Here is a 12,459-nt window from a genome sequence, read left to right as displayed (position 1 = left end):
TTGTTGTTATGTCACCATCCAACTTCTAAATGCCCATCAAGCATCTGATTCTGTAAGTAAGGTAGAATGCAAGGCTATTTAAATTGTGGTCTATTGTTTTCGAATGTCCTAATGTTCATGCTCAGGATGGATGGTGTTTATCAGTAACAAATTGGGTCTTCTTCAAAAGCCGTCTTTTCACGTGCATTGGCACCAATGCAGCTGATAGTCCTGATATTCCGTGATTCTATTTCCAAAGGACGATGATACATGCGACCATATGCATAGTGTGTGGTGAGATAACTCGGCAGGCTGCACTCAGGGGTGGGGTCTCTGCCCCCAACCGTAAATAATCGAGTCTGGACGAGACAATCCAGTGGTTGAACCACGTAACACTTTTTCGACATCTAGAGTTCGAATCCCGGTTTTCCAGGTTTGTTAGCACCATTCCCGTGCCCGTGGGTTCCACTGAAGTGGTAACTCTCTGAGGCGCACACGCACATACGCACACACGCACTCACTTTCGCACGCACGCACACACTGCAGTCAAAGATACAAAAACCGAAACGACATATATAAACGGGTTTATGTATTAGATACATTCCCAGTCTCATAATAGAGCAAGTCCTTTGTTCTCGCTACCTCAAAACATAGATCTGAGGACACCCAGTTTCAGATCCCATCAGGTCCTGAACTCTCGAGGTCCAATGAAATGTCTAGAAGGAAGTCGACATGAAACGGTCAGAAAGCAGCTTTCTCAGGCTTTATGGTAATATTTTCAGGCTGGAGACCAAAGTTCTCGATTTAAAGATAGAAATACTAATGAAAAGAACATTCTGGAATGTCTAATAGATGTAAAAAAAAAACATGGAAAGTTGTTCAAATGTTTTTCTCATCGAACCAAGAGACAGACTGTGATTGTGACGATTTCGGTCGTTCGGAATACTTCGTCACCTTAAGGAGGTTGCATGATTAGACAACAAACATTCCGAATGTCTGCACTTTCGTGATCTGGTAATCGACGCTCTGTCTGGTCGTATGGAAGAGGGTTTGACGTGACCTTTAAGGGGATGTCCTCACATCTTTGTTTGAAGCGATGGAATCGATTGATGAATCAATGATTGAATAATTGATTGATTGATTGATTGTTCAATGAACATTTTTGGTTTTGGTACCCTTTCCAGTACCATAAGTAAACGACCATGTTGTATAAAAAAGATTCTTGAAAGGTTTAGCTTTAGGCAACATATACGAAGTTGGCAGTTGGATTTAGTGAAATATATAGAAAACACTGGTGCGTAGGTTTTACATCATACAGGACACGTCCCTGTCTACTCTGTGTTCAAGTCATCCTCATTTCGTACAATGGACAATCTCAGAGTTTAACCATGTGTAACTATTTGTCATACGTGGCCGCCTTGTCAGCTTCATGTCCCACCGATCATAGACACAAGGAAAACAAGCCCTGTAGTCAACATAACTTTGTTAAGATTTTCGGTCTTGCACGTAGTCGCGCATGTCCAGCTTCTCCCCGCGGGACCGGAACAAGGTGCAATTAGCTGTGATTACTGTACCTCACACACACACACACACACACACACACACACACACTGTCACACACACACACACACACACACACACACACACACACACACACACACACTGTACCTGACACTGACACACACTGTACCTGACACACTGACACACACTGTACCTGACACTGACACACACACACTGTACCTGACACACTGACACACCCTGACACACTGTACACACACACCTGTACCTGACACTGACACACACACCTGACACACACACTGTACCTGACACCGACACACACTGTACCTGACACACTGACACACACTGTACCTGACACTGACACACACTGTACCTGATACACTGACACACACTGTACCTGACACTGACACACACTATACCCGACACACTGACACACACTGTACCTGTGTATTATATGTGAAGTATAGTCCACGATATCAGCATTTGATGTTTTACTTCTAGCACACACCCTTGTATGAAGTATAGTCCAAGATATTGAAGTTTCACCCAAGCACACACCTTTGTGTGGAGTAATGTCCAAGATATCAGCGATTAAGTTTCACTTGAAGCACATATCTTCGTAATAATTATAGTCCAAGATATGAGCAATTGAAGTTTTACTCCAAGCACACACCTTTGTGTGAAATATAAAGTACAAGATATCGGGAATTAAAGTTTCACTTTCAGCACACATCTTTGTGTGAAGTATAGTCCAAGATATCAGTATTTGAAGTTTCACCCCAAACACACACTTTTGAGTAAATTATTATCCAAGACATCAGCAACTGAAGTTTTACTTCAGTTACATTCCCAACACACAGTTTAGTATGAAGTATATAATCCAAAATATCAGCAATTGAAGTTTCACTTCCGGCACACACCTTTATGTGAAGTATATTGTCCAAGATATCAGCAATTGAAGTTTCACTTCCGGCACACACCTTTTATGAAGTACGTAGTCCAAGATATCAGTAATTGAAGTTTCACTCCAAGCACACACCTTTGTGTGAAGTATATAATCCAAAATATCAGCAATTGAAGTTTCACTTCCGGCACACACCTTTGTGTGAAGTATATTGTCCAAGATATCAGCAATTGAAGTTTCACTTCCGGCACACACCTTTTATGAAGTACGTAGTCCAAGATATCAGTAATTGAAGTTTCACTCCGAGCACACACCTTTGAAGTTAATCCAAAATATCAGCAATTGAAGTTTCACTTCCGGCACACACCTTTGTGTGAAGTATATAATCCAAAATATCAGCAATTGAAGTTTCACTTCCGGCACACACCTTTGTGTGAAGTATATAGTCCAAGATATCAGCAATTGAAGTTTCACTTCCGGCACACACCTTTGTATGAAGTACGTAGTCCAAGATATCAGTAATTGAAGTTTCACTCCCAGCACACACCTTTGTGTGAAGTATATAGTCCAAGATATCAACAATTCAAGTTATACTTCCAGCATACGTAACAGATCAGGCCTTCGTGCAAATTATGGTTCAATATATCAGATACTGAAATAACACTTCCAAGGAATCGTCATTCACATTTGTCTGATTCAGAACGTTTAATAAATGCCTCATGCTGATCTCTACTTAAAGTGTTTCAGGGAACACAAACAGCCCGGCTGTGTACAATGGGCCGTGTTCTCGTGCCTTCTCTCGTCATGTTCTGAGGCACTCCTGCTGCAAACACCCGAAGAGCTGGAGCATGGGGAAGATGCGGTACGTTTCTGTACCCTTTGACATGCAGTCCCACCATACAAGTTTCCAGCACCCATGTTGAAGACGTTGCCCGGTGTGACCATTGGTGTAGCTTCTCGAGGGACATTCTCCTTCTCTGCAATAACTGAGTTTTGTAGAAGGGTGATTGCCTCTTTATATCTGTCATGGAAGTGGCTTTGAGGGCGAATCGTCTTCAGTGTCTCGTCGACTGTGTTGTGTTGGCTGATTGTCCAGGGAGGTAACTCAGAGCCAGGGTTGGAATCTTTTATATTCCGTTGATCTAATGTTGGAAATTTGAAGCTCGGGGGATATCTAAGACTGGGATCCAATGAGCACCGGTCGTTGGTTTTCGGTAATGCACCTCGAAAAGCGTCGTCAGCTTCTTTGATTTTTTCACGTTTACTTGCAGCCGCTTGGTTCATTCTTTCCATGCTGTCATCACAGCAGGTGTCTCTGTTTAGAATAGTTATATCCACACCCAATGAACCCGAGGATTTATCTTGGCGGGAATCACCTCGTTCATGAACATATCCTACCAAACTGTCTTGGTGCATCTGCCCGATGGGGAACTCGTGATTGATGGAGCATGGTGAGCCGTGCTCTGGTCTCGTAAAGCAGCAAGGATTGGTTTCAACTGGGGCCTGGTATGTGTGAGCGTTGCGTATATCAGTAGCTGAACTGGGGGGTTGTGTTGGCTGCATATACGACTTGAGATCTCTACAGCTGTGTCCGTCTTCCTTTAACGGCTGACAGTTTCCTTGTTCGTAATAGAACGGTGAGGCAATACTGCTCTCTTTTCTGTGTAGTCTATCAAACGAAAATGATGGAGGGTCGGATGCAGTTGGAGAAACTGGAGGACTCTCAGATCTCCCTGAGGCCTTTTTAAGCAACCCCACAGCAGTCGTCATAGCCTCTGATCTCAGTAGAGTGTCAAAACTTGCTAAAGCCCCAGTTACATTTGTTGACATACTACGAAACACACTGACCATGTCCATGTTTCGTGAGTTCAGATCTTCACATACGAAACAAAATCCGCTCATCTCAGTCAATACGTTGTCCAACATCTCTTTGGAGACAGTCTGTTGGTCGAGTGATGCCCTGACTCTGTACAGAGCGGACGTCTGGCGCAAGTAGAGGACGTGTTTGTCTCTTGACTCTGTGTTCCTGCTCAGCTCAGCCAGCCTGTTGGCTTCAGCTACAGCCCTGTCCAAGACTGGAGAGCTCTTCCTCTTCCACCCCAAGTAGATCATGAGGAGATGCTGAAGAACCATCAGTGTGTGGCCCCCAGTCGGAAGATGTTCCCGATATTTGTCCTCAAAATCGACGGCATCCTTGAGGTACTGCTCCGCATCCCCATAGCAGCCTAGAGCCGCAGCCAGATGAGCGGCCAGAAATAGAACCTCCACAATGACAAAGTGGGATTTAGTGCACTTCTTGAAGATCTCAAGAGCGTCTCGTACTTCGACCAAAGCATTTTCGATGTCACATCTGTGAAGATACATAAAATAATTCAATAAGTCAATAATGGTTTTACAGAATAAACACAGAATAAACACAATATAAACACAATTTACCGAAATTGTTGTGAAATGTCAATGTCATCTCAATTTTCATGGTCATCGTTCAGGAAAAAAAAATACTTAAATTTTCTTGATTCCTATGACTAATGGACTAAAACAATTTTCAAACCCTGGAGTATATTGAATATAACACTTTACAAAAAAATACACATTGTGTCCGAAAGCTTTTGTGGCGAGTGACTTGGGTTTAGCGTAACTTCAGCATTTAAGCCTTATTATGACTTGGTCTACTTGGGGTGAGCGGAATGCCCGATGCTGTTAGGGTTTGGGGTGTTTGTCACTTGGGTTAAACCCACAATCATGTTTATGGTGCTGCAAACCTACAAACCCAATCGTGTGGTGTTTGGTGTTCGAACCCAGTTTAAAGATTCCCCCTGTGTCCCCGGTGTTGCGAATATGACAATAAGAGTCGATGTCTTACTTTCTGGCATACACCTGTCCCATATTCCAGCAGGTGAGGGCTGTGTGGTAGTTGATCCTGTCTAACTTCATCCTGATGTCTCTCGCCTCCGACAGCAGCTGTAGGGCATAGTCTGTTGACAGATACAAGACTGACTCAACCTGGAATATATCCACAGTGGTGATTGAATGTACTTGTCACTAATTCTGGACAAACGTGGTGTAGCAGACAGAGTGCTTGTCCAGTGAGCGGAAGGTCGGTGGTTCGATCCCATACGGGAAATGTTAAAACACACATTGACACACACAAACACACACACTTCCATATGAGTTCAATAATCTCAACGTGACGTTACATGCCATTTGACCTCACATCATCTATGCATCAGGCATATCCGTTACAGTCATCCAAGTCACGGAGCCTCAGAACCAGTCACACCACAGAGCCTCAGAACCAGCCAAGTCACAGAGCCTCAGAACCAGTCACACCACAGAGCCTCAGAACCAGTCAGACCTTATCAAGTCAAAGAGCCTCAGAACCAGCCAAGTCACAGAGCCTCAGAACCAGCCAGGCCACAGAGCCTCAGAACCAGCCAATTCACTGAGCCTCAGAACCAGCCAAGTCACAGAGCCTCAGAACCAGCCAAGTCACAGAGCCTCAGAACCAGCCAAGTCACAGAGCCTCAAAACCAGACAGGCCACAGAGCCTCAGAACCAACGGACCCATAATCAATAGCGACCAAGGTTATTTAATCCCCTCTGAACTCATCAATCCACCCTAACTGGTTGTGTAAACATGTCCTATTTCTCCTGCTCTGTGCACCCCACGGGCTTCTAGATGCAATCCCTTGTCATCAAATCACTGTACTTCCCAATAATCATATTCTGTACATATATCACCCTGTGTTCTACCTGTTTCATACCTGTTTGACAACGATACAAGAATCTGTATCGAAACGTCGCATCACCTAAACAAAGAAGTTGTCCTTATCTGACTCTACAACTTCTAAAAATGCCACTCAAACAAGCTAAGTTTTCAATACCAAACAATCATACCGTGGTTGCCTCGTTTTGAGTGCTGCATAGCAACGTTGTTGAGCACCACAACGAGGTCGCCAGGAGCCACGTCAGCATACTTCCGGCGCTCATAGAGAGAAGCAGTGTAGTATCGCAGCGCCTCGTCGTCGTCTTTTCCAGCTGCTTCAAAAATACCGGAGTTATCGAACTTGAGTCAGCATGTTTGATTAGTAGAAATAAGCACACACGGTATTAGTTCAACTACGGTGATTCACCGGAGTTATCGAACTTGAGTCAGCATGTTTGATTAATATAAATAGCACACACGGTATTAGTTCAACTACGGTGATTTCCGGAGTTATCGAACTTGATTCAGCATGTTTGATTAGTAGAAATAGCACACACGGTATTAGTTCAACTTCGGTGATTCACCGGAGTTATCGAACTTGAGTCAGCATGTTTGATTAGTAGAAATAGCACACACGGTATTTGTTCAACTTCGTTGATTCACCGGAGTTATCGAACTTGAGTCAGCATGTTTGATTAATAGAAATAGCACACACGGTATTTGTTCCACTGCGGTGATTCACCGGAGTTATCGAACTTGAGTCAGCATGTTTTTGTAGTTGTATTGCTGTATTGTAGGTGATGGGTGTAGCTCGATATACAATAGGTGTGTAGCTATGGTGGATGGTATTGTCATGTTTACATGCAGTACTGTAGATGATGGGTGTAGCTATATATACAATAGGAGTGTAGCTATGGTGGATGGTATTGTAATGTTTACATGCAGTACTGTAGATGATGGGTGTAGCTCTATATACAATAGGTGTGTAGCTATGGTGGATGGTATTGTAATGTTTACATGCAGTACTGTAGATGATGGGTGTAGCTCTATATACAATAGGTGTGTAGCTATGGTGGATGGTATTGTAATGTTTACATGCAGTACTGTAGTAGATGATACAGTGTAGCTATATATATTGTAATGTTTACGTGCAATAGGAGTGCTCTATATACTATAGGTGGATGGTATTGTAATGTGTACGTGCAGTACTGTAGATGATGGGTGTAGCTCTATATACAATAGGTGTGTAGCTATGGTGGATGGTATTGTAATGTTTACATGCAGTACTGTAGATGATGGGTGTAGCTCTATATACAATAGGAGTGTAGCTATGGTGGATGGTATTGTAATGTTTACATGCAGTACTGTAGATGGGTGTAGCTCTATATACAATAGGAGTGTAGCTATGGTGGGTTGTATAATAATGTTTACATGCAGTACTGTAGATGATGGGTGTAGCTCTATATACAATAGGTGTGTAGCTATGGTGGATGGTATTATAATGTTTACATGCAGTACTGTAGATGATGGGTGTAGCTCTATATACAATAGGTGTGTAGCTATGGTGGATGGTATTGTAATGTTTACATGCAGTACTGTAGGTGATGGGTGTAGCTCTATATACAATAGGAGTGTAGCTATGGTGGATGGTATTGTAATGTTTACATGCAGTACTGTAGATGATGGGTGTAGCTCTATATACAATAGGTGTGTAGCTATTGTGTATTGCTATGTTGGATAGTATTGTAATGTTTACATGCAGTACTGTAGATGATGGGTGTAGCTCTATATATGCAATAGGTGTGTAGCTATGGTGGATGGTATTGTAATGTTTACATGCAGTACTGTAGATGATGGGTGTAGCTCTATATACAATAGGTGTGTAGCTATGGTGGATGGTATTGTAATGTTTACATGCAGTACTGTAGATGATGGGTGTAGCTCTATATACAATAGGTGTGTAGCTATGGTGGATAGTATTGTAATGTTTACATGCAGTACTGTAGATGATGGGTGTAGCTCTATATACAATAGGTGTGTAGCTATGTTGGATAGTATTGTAATGTTTACATGCAGTACTGTAGGTGATGGGTGTAGCTCTATATACAATAGGTGTGTAGCTATGGTGGATAGTATTGTAATGTTTACATGCAGTACTGTAGATGATGGGTGTAGCTCTATATACAATAGGTGTGTAGCTATGTTGGATAGTATTGTAATGTTTACATGCAGTACTGTAGATGATGGGTGTAGCTCTATATACAATAGGAGTGTAGCTATGGTGGATGGTATTGTAATGTTTACATGCAGTACTGTAGGTGATGGGTGTAGCTCTATATACAATAGGAGTGTAGCTATGGTGGATAGTATTGTAATGTTTACATGCAGTACTGTAGATGATGGGTGTAGCTCTATATACAATAGGTGTGTAGCTATGGTGGGTGGTATTGTAATGTTTACATGCAGTTTAGATGATGGTGGGCTTTTGGCCTTTGAAGTGAATGGCTTCAGTAAGTTTGTGGTTTACTTCAGTAACTGGCCAGAAATTGTATTGCTCAGCTTGTCAGTACTGTGCTTTTTAAGCAAGAGGTCAAGCAAGAGGTCAAGCAAGCATGTTGCCATGTGAATCTATGCCCATATGTATTTGGATACTCCTAACGAAAAGAGGTTATGACAGGTACATTTGTTCCTAAGTGTTATACATGAACAAATAATGTCACATGATATATCCAGAGGTGGATACTCTTTCTGCCTTGCTGAGAACAATACACCTTCACATGCACACATGCACGCGTGCACACATGTATGTACCTGTACAAATGCACTGAATAATGTTGAACACGAATTTAACCCTTACGTCCCCTTAACTCCCTTATCAATTAGCCATCGGTCCGGCCTACTGCTTTCTCCACCAAGACCTACCTCTCTCGTAGATAAGTCCGAGACTGTTGATCATCACTGGGATGGAGGGGTGGCATGGGGCGACCTTCTCCGTCTCGGCCAGGGTCTCCTTCAAGAGGGTCTCAGCCTCGTCATAGTGTTCTGCATTACAATATATCATAGTGTTCTGCATCACAGTACATCATTGTGTTCTGTATCACAATACATCATAGTGTTCTGCATCACAATACATCATAGTGTTCTGCGTCACAGTACATTATAGTGTTCTGTATCACAATACATCATAGTGTTCTGCGTCACAGTACATTATAGTGTTCTGTATCACAATACATCATAGTGTTCTGCGTCACAATACATCATAGTGTTCTGCGTCACAATACATCATAGTGTTCTGCGTCACAATACATCATAGTGTTCTGCGTCACAGTACATCATAGTGTTCTGCATCACAATACATCATAGTGTTCTGCATCACAATACATCATAGTGTTTTGCGTCACAATACATCATAGTGTTCTGCATCACAGTACATCAAAGTGTTTTGCATCACAATACATCAAAGTGTTTTGCGTCACAGTACATCATAGTGTTCTGCATCACAATACATCAAAGTGTTTTGCATCACAGTACATCAAAGTGTTTTGCATCACTGTATTAATACATCAAAGTGTTCTGCGTCACAGTACATCATAGTCTTCTGCGTCACAATACATCATAGTGTTCTGCGTCACAATACATCATAGTGTTCTGCATCACAGTACATCAAAGTGTTCTGCGTCACAATACATCATAGTGTTCTGCATCACAGTACATCATAGTGTTCTGCATCACAATACATCAAAGTGTTTTGCATCGCAGTACATCAGAGTGTTTTGCATCACTGTATTAATACATCAAAGTGTTCTGCGTCACAGTACATCATAGTGTTCTGCGTCACAGTATATCATTGTGTTCTGCGTCACAATACATCATAGTCTTCTGCATCGCAGTACATCATAGTGTTTTGCGTCACAGTACATCATTGTGTTCTGCGTCACAATACATCATTATGTTTTGCGTCACAGTGCATCATTATGTTTTGCGTCACAGTACATCATAGTGCCCTGCATCACAATGCATCAAAGCGCTCTGTGTCCCAGTACGTCATAGTGTTCTGCGTCACAATACACCATAGTGTTCTGCGTCACAGTACATCATTATGTTTTGCGTCACAGTGCATCATTATGCTTTGCATCACAATGCATCAAAGTGCTCTGTGTCCCAGTACGTCATAGTGTTCTGCGTCACAATACATCATAGTGTTCTGCGTCACAGTACATCATTATGTTTTGCGTCACAGTGCATCATTATGTTTTGCGTCACAGTACATCATAGTGCCCTGCATCACAATGCATCAAAGTGCTCTGTGTCCCAGTACGTCATAGTGTTCTGCATCAACGTCCATTTTTACGTAAGTCAGTGAACCCACCTAGGAAGATCATGGGTATTGCCAGGTAGCATCTGATGTTGATGATTCTGTTGGTCAGCTTCCGTCCATCATGACACCGCCCAGACTCCTCCAGCGCCTCCAGGTAGAAGCTGGAATGGAAGAAGTACTGTCAGGGAAGGACAAGACAAGACAGGGCAGGGCAGGGCAGGGCAGGGCAGGGGGGCAGGGCAGGCAGGGCAGGGCAGGCAGGGGCAGGGCAGGGCAGGGCAGGGGGCAGGGCAGGCAGGGCAGGGGCAGGGCAGGGCAGGGGGCAGGGCAGGCAGGGCAGGGGCAGGACAGGGCAGGGCAGGGCAGGGCAGGGCAGGGCAGGGCAGGGCAGGGCAGGGCAGGGCAGGGCAGGGCAGGGCAGGGCAGGGCAGGGGGCAGGGCAGGGCAGGGCAGGGCATCCATAACACAGATAGTAGATTATAAGTGACTGCCAAAAGGTTTCGATACGTATCTTCGTATTGGTACATCTTGCTCACAAAATCAGTATCACAAGTGTTGTGTAGCTACATTTTTAGAGCGAAATTTCTTCAAGATCAGTATGTTGCAAGACAAGAAGCTCATTCATTGTAGCCCATGTGCCCACAGTAATTACACGGCAAGTGATTCCGTGCCATTAGACGGAAATGTGAAAAAGAGGGCCAAGTTGAGGGTTCTATTTTTCAGGTCTTGCCCACAAGCGGCCAACCAGTTGCTTGATACTAGAATAGGCGGGGCTAATATGACGTTATGACGAGGAACGATGTAACTACTTATTGTTGTCAGCTTTTCGTTTATTGTTAATGATTAGAAAAGTCTGTTTATATTTAGTTCACGTATATTGTTAAAAAAATATTCTTCCCTTTGTTTTGCGTTTATGGAGTTATAGAGGTAGAAAGTCAGCGTGCGCACTTTGGCAACCAGGATCTTATATCAGTAAACATACAACGCTTGAGTGTATTCTTAATGACTTTCAGTACAACGGATACAGAAGATACGTACAACGTACCTAAAGGTAAATATTGCTTTAAGGTAAATTCATACAATTTATGTTAGCAGATGCACTTTATGACGGGGGTCCGTAACTAACGCAGGTCATAGAAGTCGACCTGTCACGTGGTCGTTGAAATCTGGATGATTCTCCAAATGTGCACCTACTTTCTCGACTTTGTGTTCTTGCCCTGTCGACAATAGTTGAGGCCCATGTCCGCCATTACAGACACCAGTGCCTCAGGTGTGTTTCCACTGCGCAAGACCGGAAGAGCCTCCTTGAATAACCCCATTGCTTCCACTAAGTCCGTTCCTGGAAATGTGAATGAGTGAGTGAGTTGAGTTTTACGCCGCACTCAGCAATATTCCAGCGGTCTGCAAATAATCGAGTCTGGACCACACAATCCAGGGATCAACAGCATGAACATCGATCTACGCAATTGGGAAGCGATGACATGTGTCAACCCAGTCAGCGAGCCTGACCTACCCGATCCCGTTAGTCGCCTCTTACGACAAGCATGGGTTACTGAAGGTTCATTCTAACCCGGACCTTCAAGGGTTCCTGGAAATGTGAAATGTGTGTTGCAGTCAGTTCTCAAATGGAACATGCGCTTTCCCTCAGTTGTAATTTTCTGGCTAGCAGGGTCGCCATAGTAACGAGCCTGGAGTTTATCAAACTTTTGGTAACGACGTGACGTGGTCGTGATAACAATACCTTTGCTGAGAGTTTTCGCCATGCCAAGCAGCCATTTCTGCATGGCACATTCCTCTGGGTTGCCGAATCTGGTAGCCGACCACATCATGGCTTCGTAGAATTTGACTGCCTCTCCTGGGAAACACTTAACTAGCAGGTTTTCGGCATTCATGGCCACCTGGAAGTACAGGAACAAACAGGGTATCTACAGATATAGGACTGCCTCTCCTAGGAAACACTTAACTAGCAGGTTCTCGGCAGACATGGCCACCTGGAAGTACAGAAACAAACAGGGCATCTACAGATATAGGACT

The 12,459-nt window shown here is 43.4% G+C and overlaps 1 protein-coding gene and 1 long non-coding RNA gene across 7 annotated transcripts in view; both read right to left on the bottom strand.

Moving 5' to 3' along the window:
* Window positions 1–547: 547 nt before the first annotated feature.
* LOC124258395 lies at window positions 548–1,881 on the bottom strand. Its single transcript, XR_006893587.1, has 2 exons — window positions 1,832–1,881; window positions 548–1,547 (listed from the first exon to the last, which is right to left on the bottom strand). It is a non-coding gene; the product is annotated as an uncharacterized LOC124258395 (long non-coding RNA).
* A 613-nt stretch (window positions 1,882–2,494) lies between these two features.
* The window catches only part of LOC124258382, a 37,205-nt gene continuing 27,240 nt past the window's right edge, over window positions 2,495–12,459 (bottom strand). The window contains exons 4-11 of one of the 6 annotated variants that reach the window (XR_006893582.1): window positions 12,167–12,323; window positions 11,620–11,764; window positions 10,477–10,586; window positions 9,030–9,149; window positions 6,299–6,442; window positions 5,265–5,376; window positions 2,769–4,751; window positions 2,495–2,715 (exon numbers count right to left, since the gene is read on the bottom strand). Coding sequence is in view for 2 of the 6 variants with exons in the window: in XM_046692475.1 (XP_046548431.1) it covers window positions 3,131–4,751; window positions 5,265–5,376; window positions 6,299–6,442; window positions 9,030–9,149; window positions 10,477–10,586; window positions 11,620–11,764; window positions 12,167–12,323 (2,409 nt within the window). In the remaining 4 variants the exon portion in view is untranslated. Of the gene's footprint in view, window positions 2,716–2,768; window positions 4,752–5,264; window positions 5,377–6,298; window positions 6,443–9,029; window positions 9,150–10,476; window positions 10,587–11,619; window positions 11,765–12,166; window positions 12,324–12,459 lie in introns of those variants that run through there. The other 5 variants (XR_006893581.1, XR_006893584.1, XR_006893583.1 and 2 more) reach the window with 5 other exon arrangements.

Source organism: Haliotis rubra, unplaced genomic scaffold (genome assembly GCF_003918875.1).
Source record: "Haliotis rubra isolate DU_JTF1 unplaced genomic scaffold, ASM391887v1 Scf690, whole genome shotgun sequence".
Taxonomy (NCBI): Eukaryota; Metazoa; Mollusca; class Gastropoda; order Lepetellida; family Haliotidae; genus Haliotis; species Haliotis rubra.
Note: the sequence above shows the minus strand (reverse complement) of the source record. Positions and strands in the feature narration are given on the sequence as shown.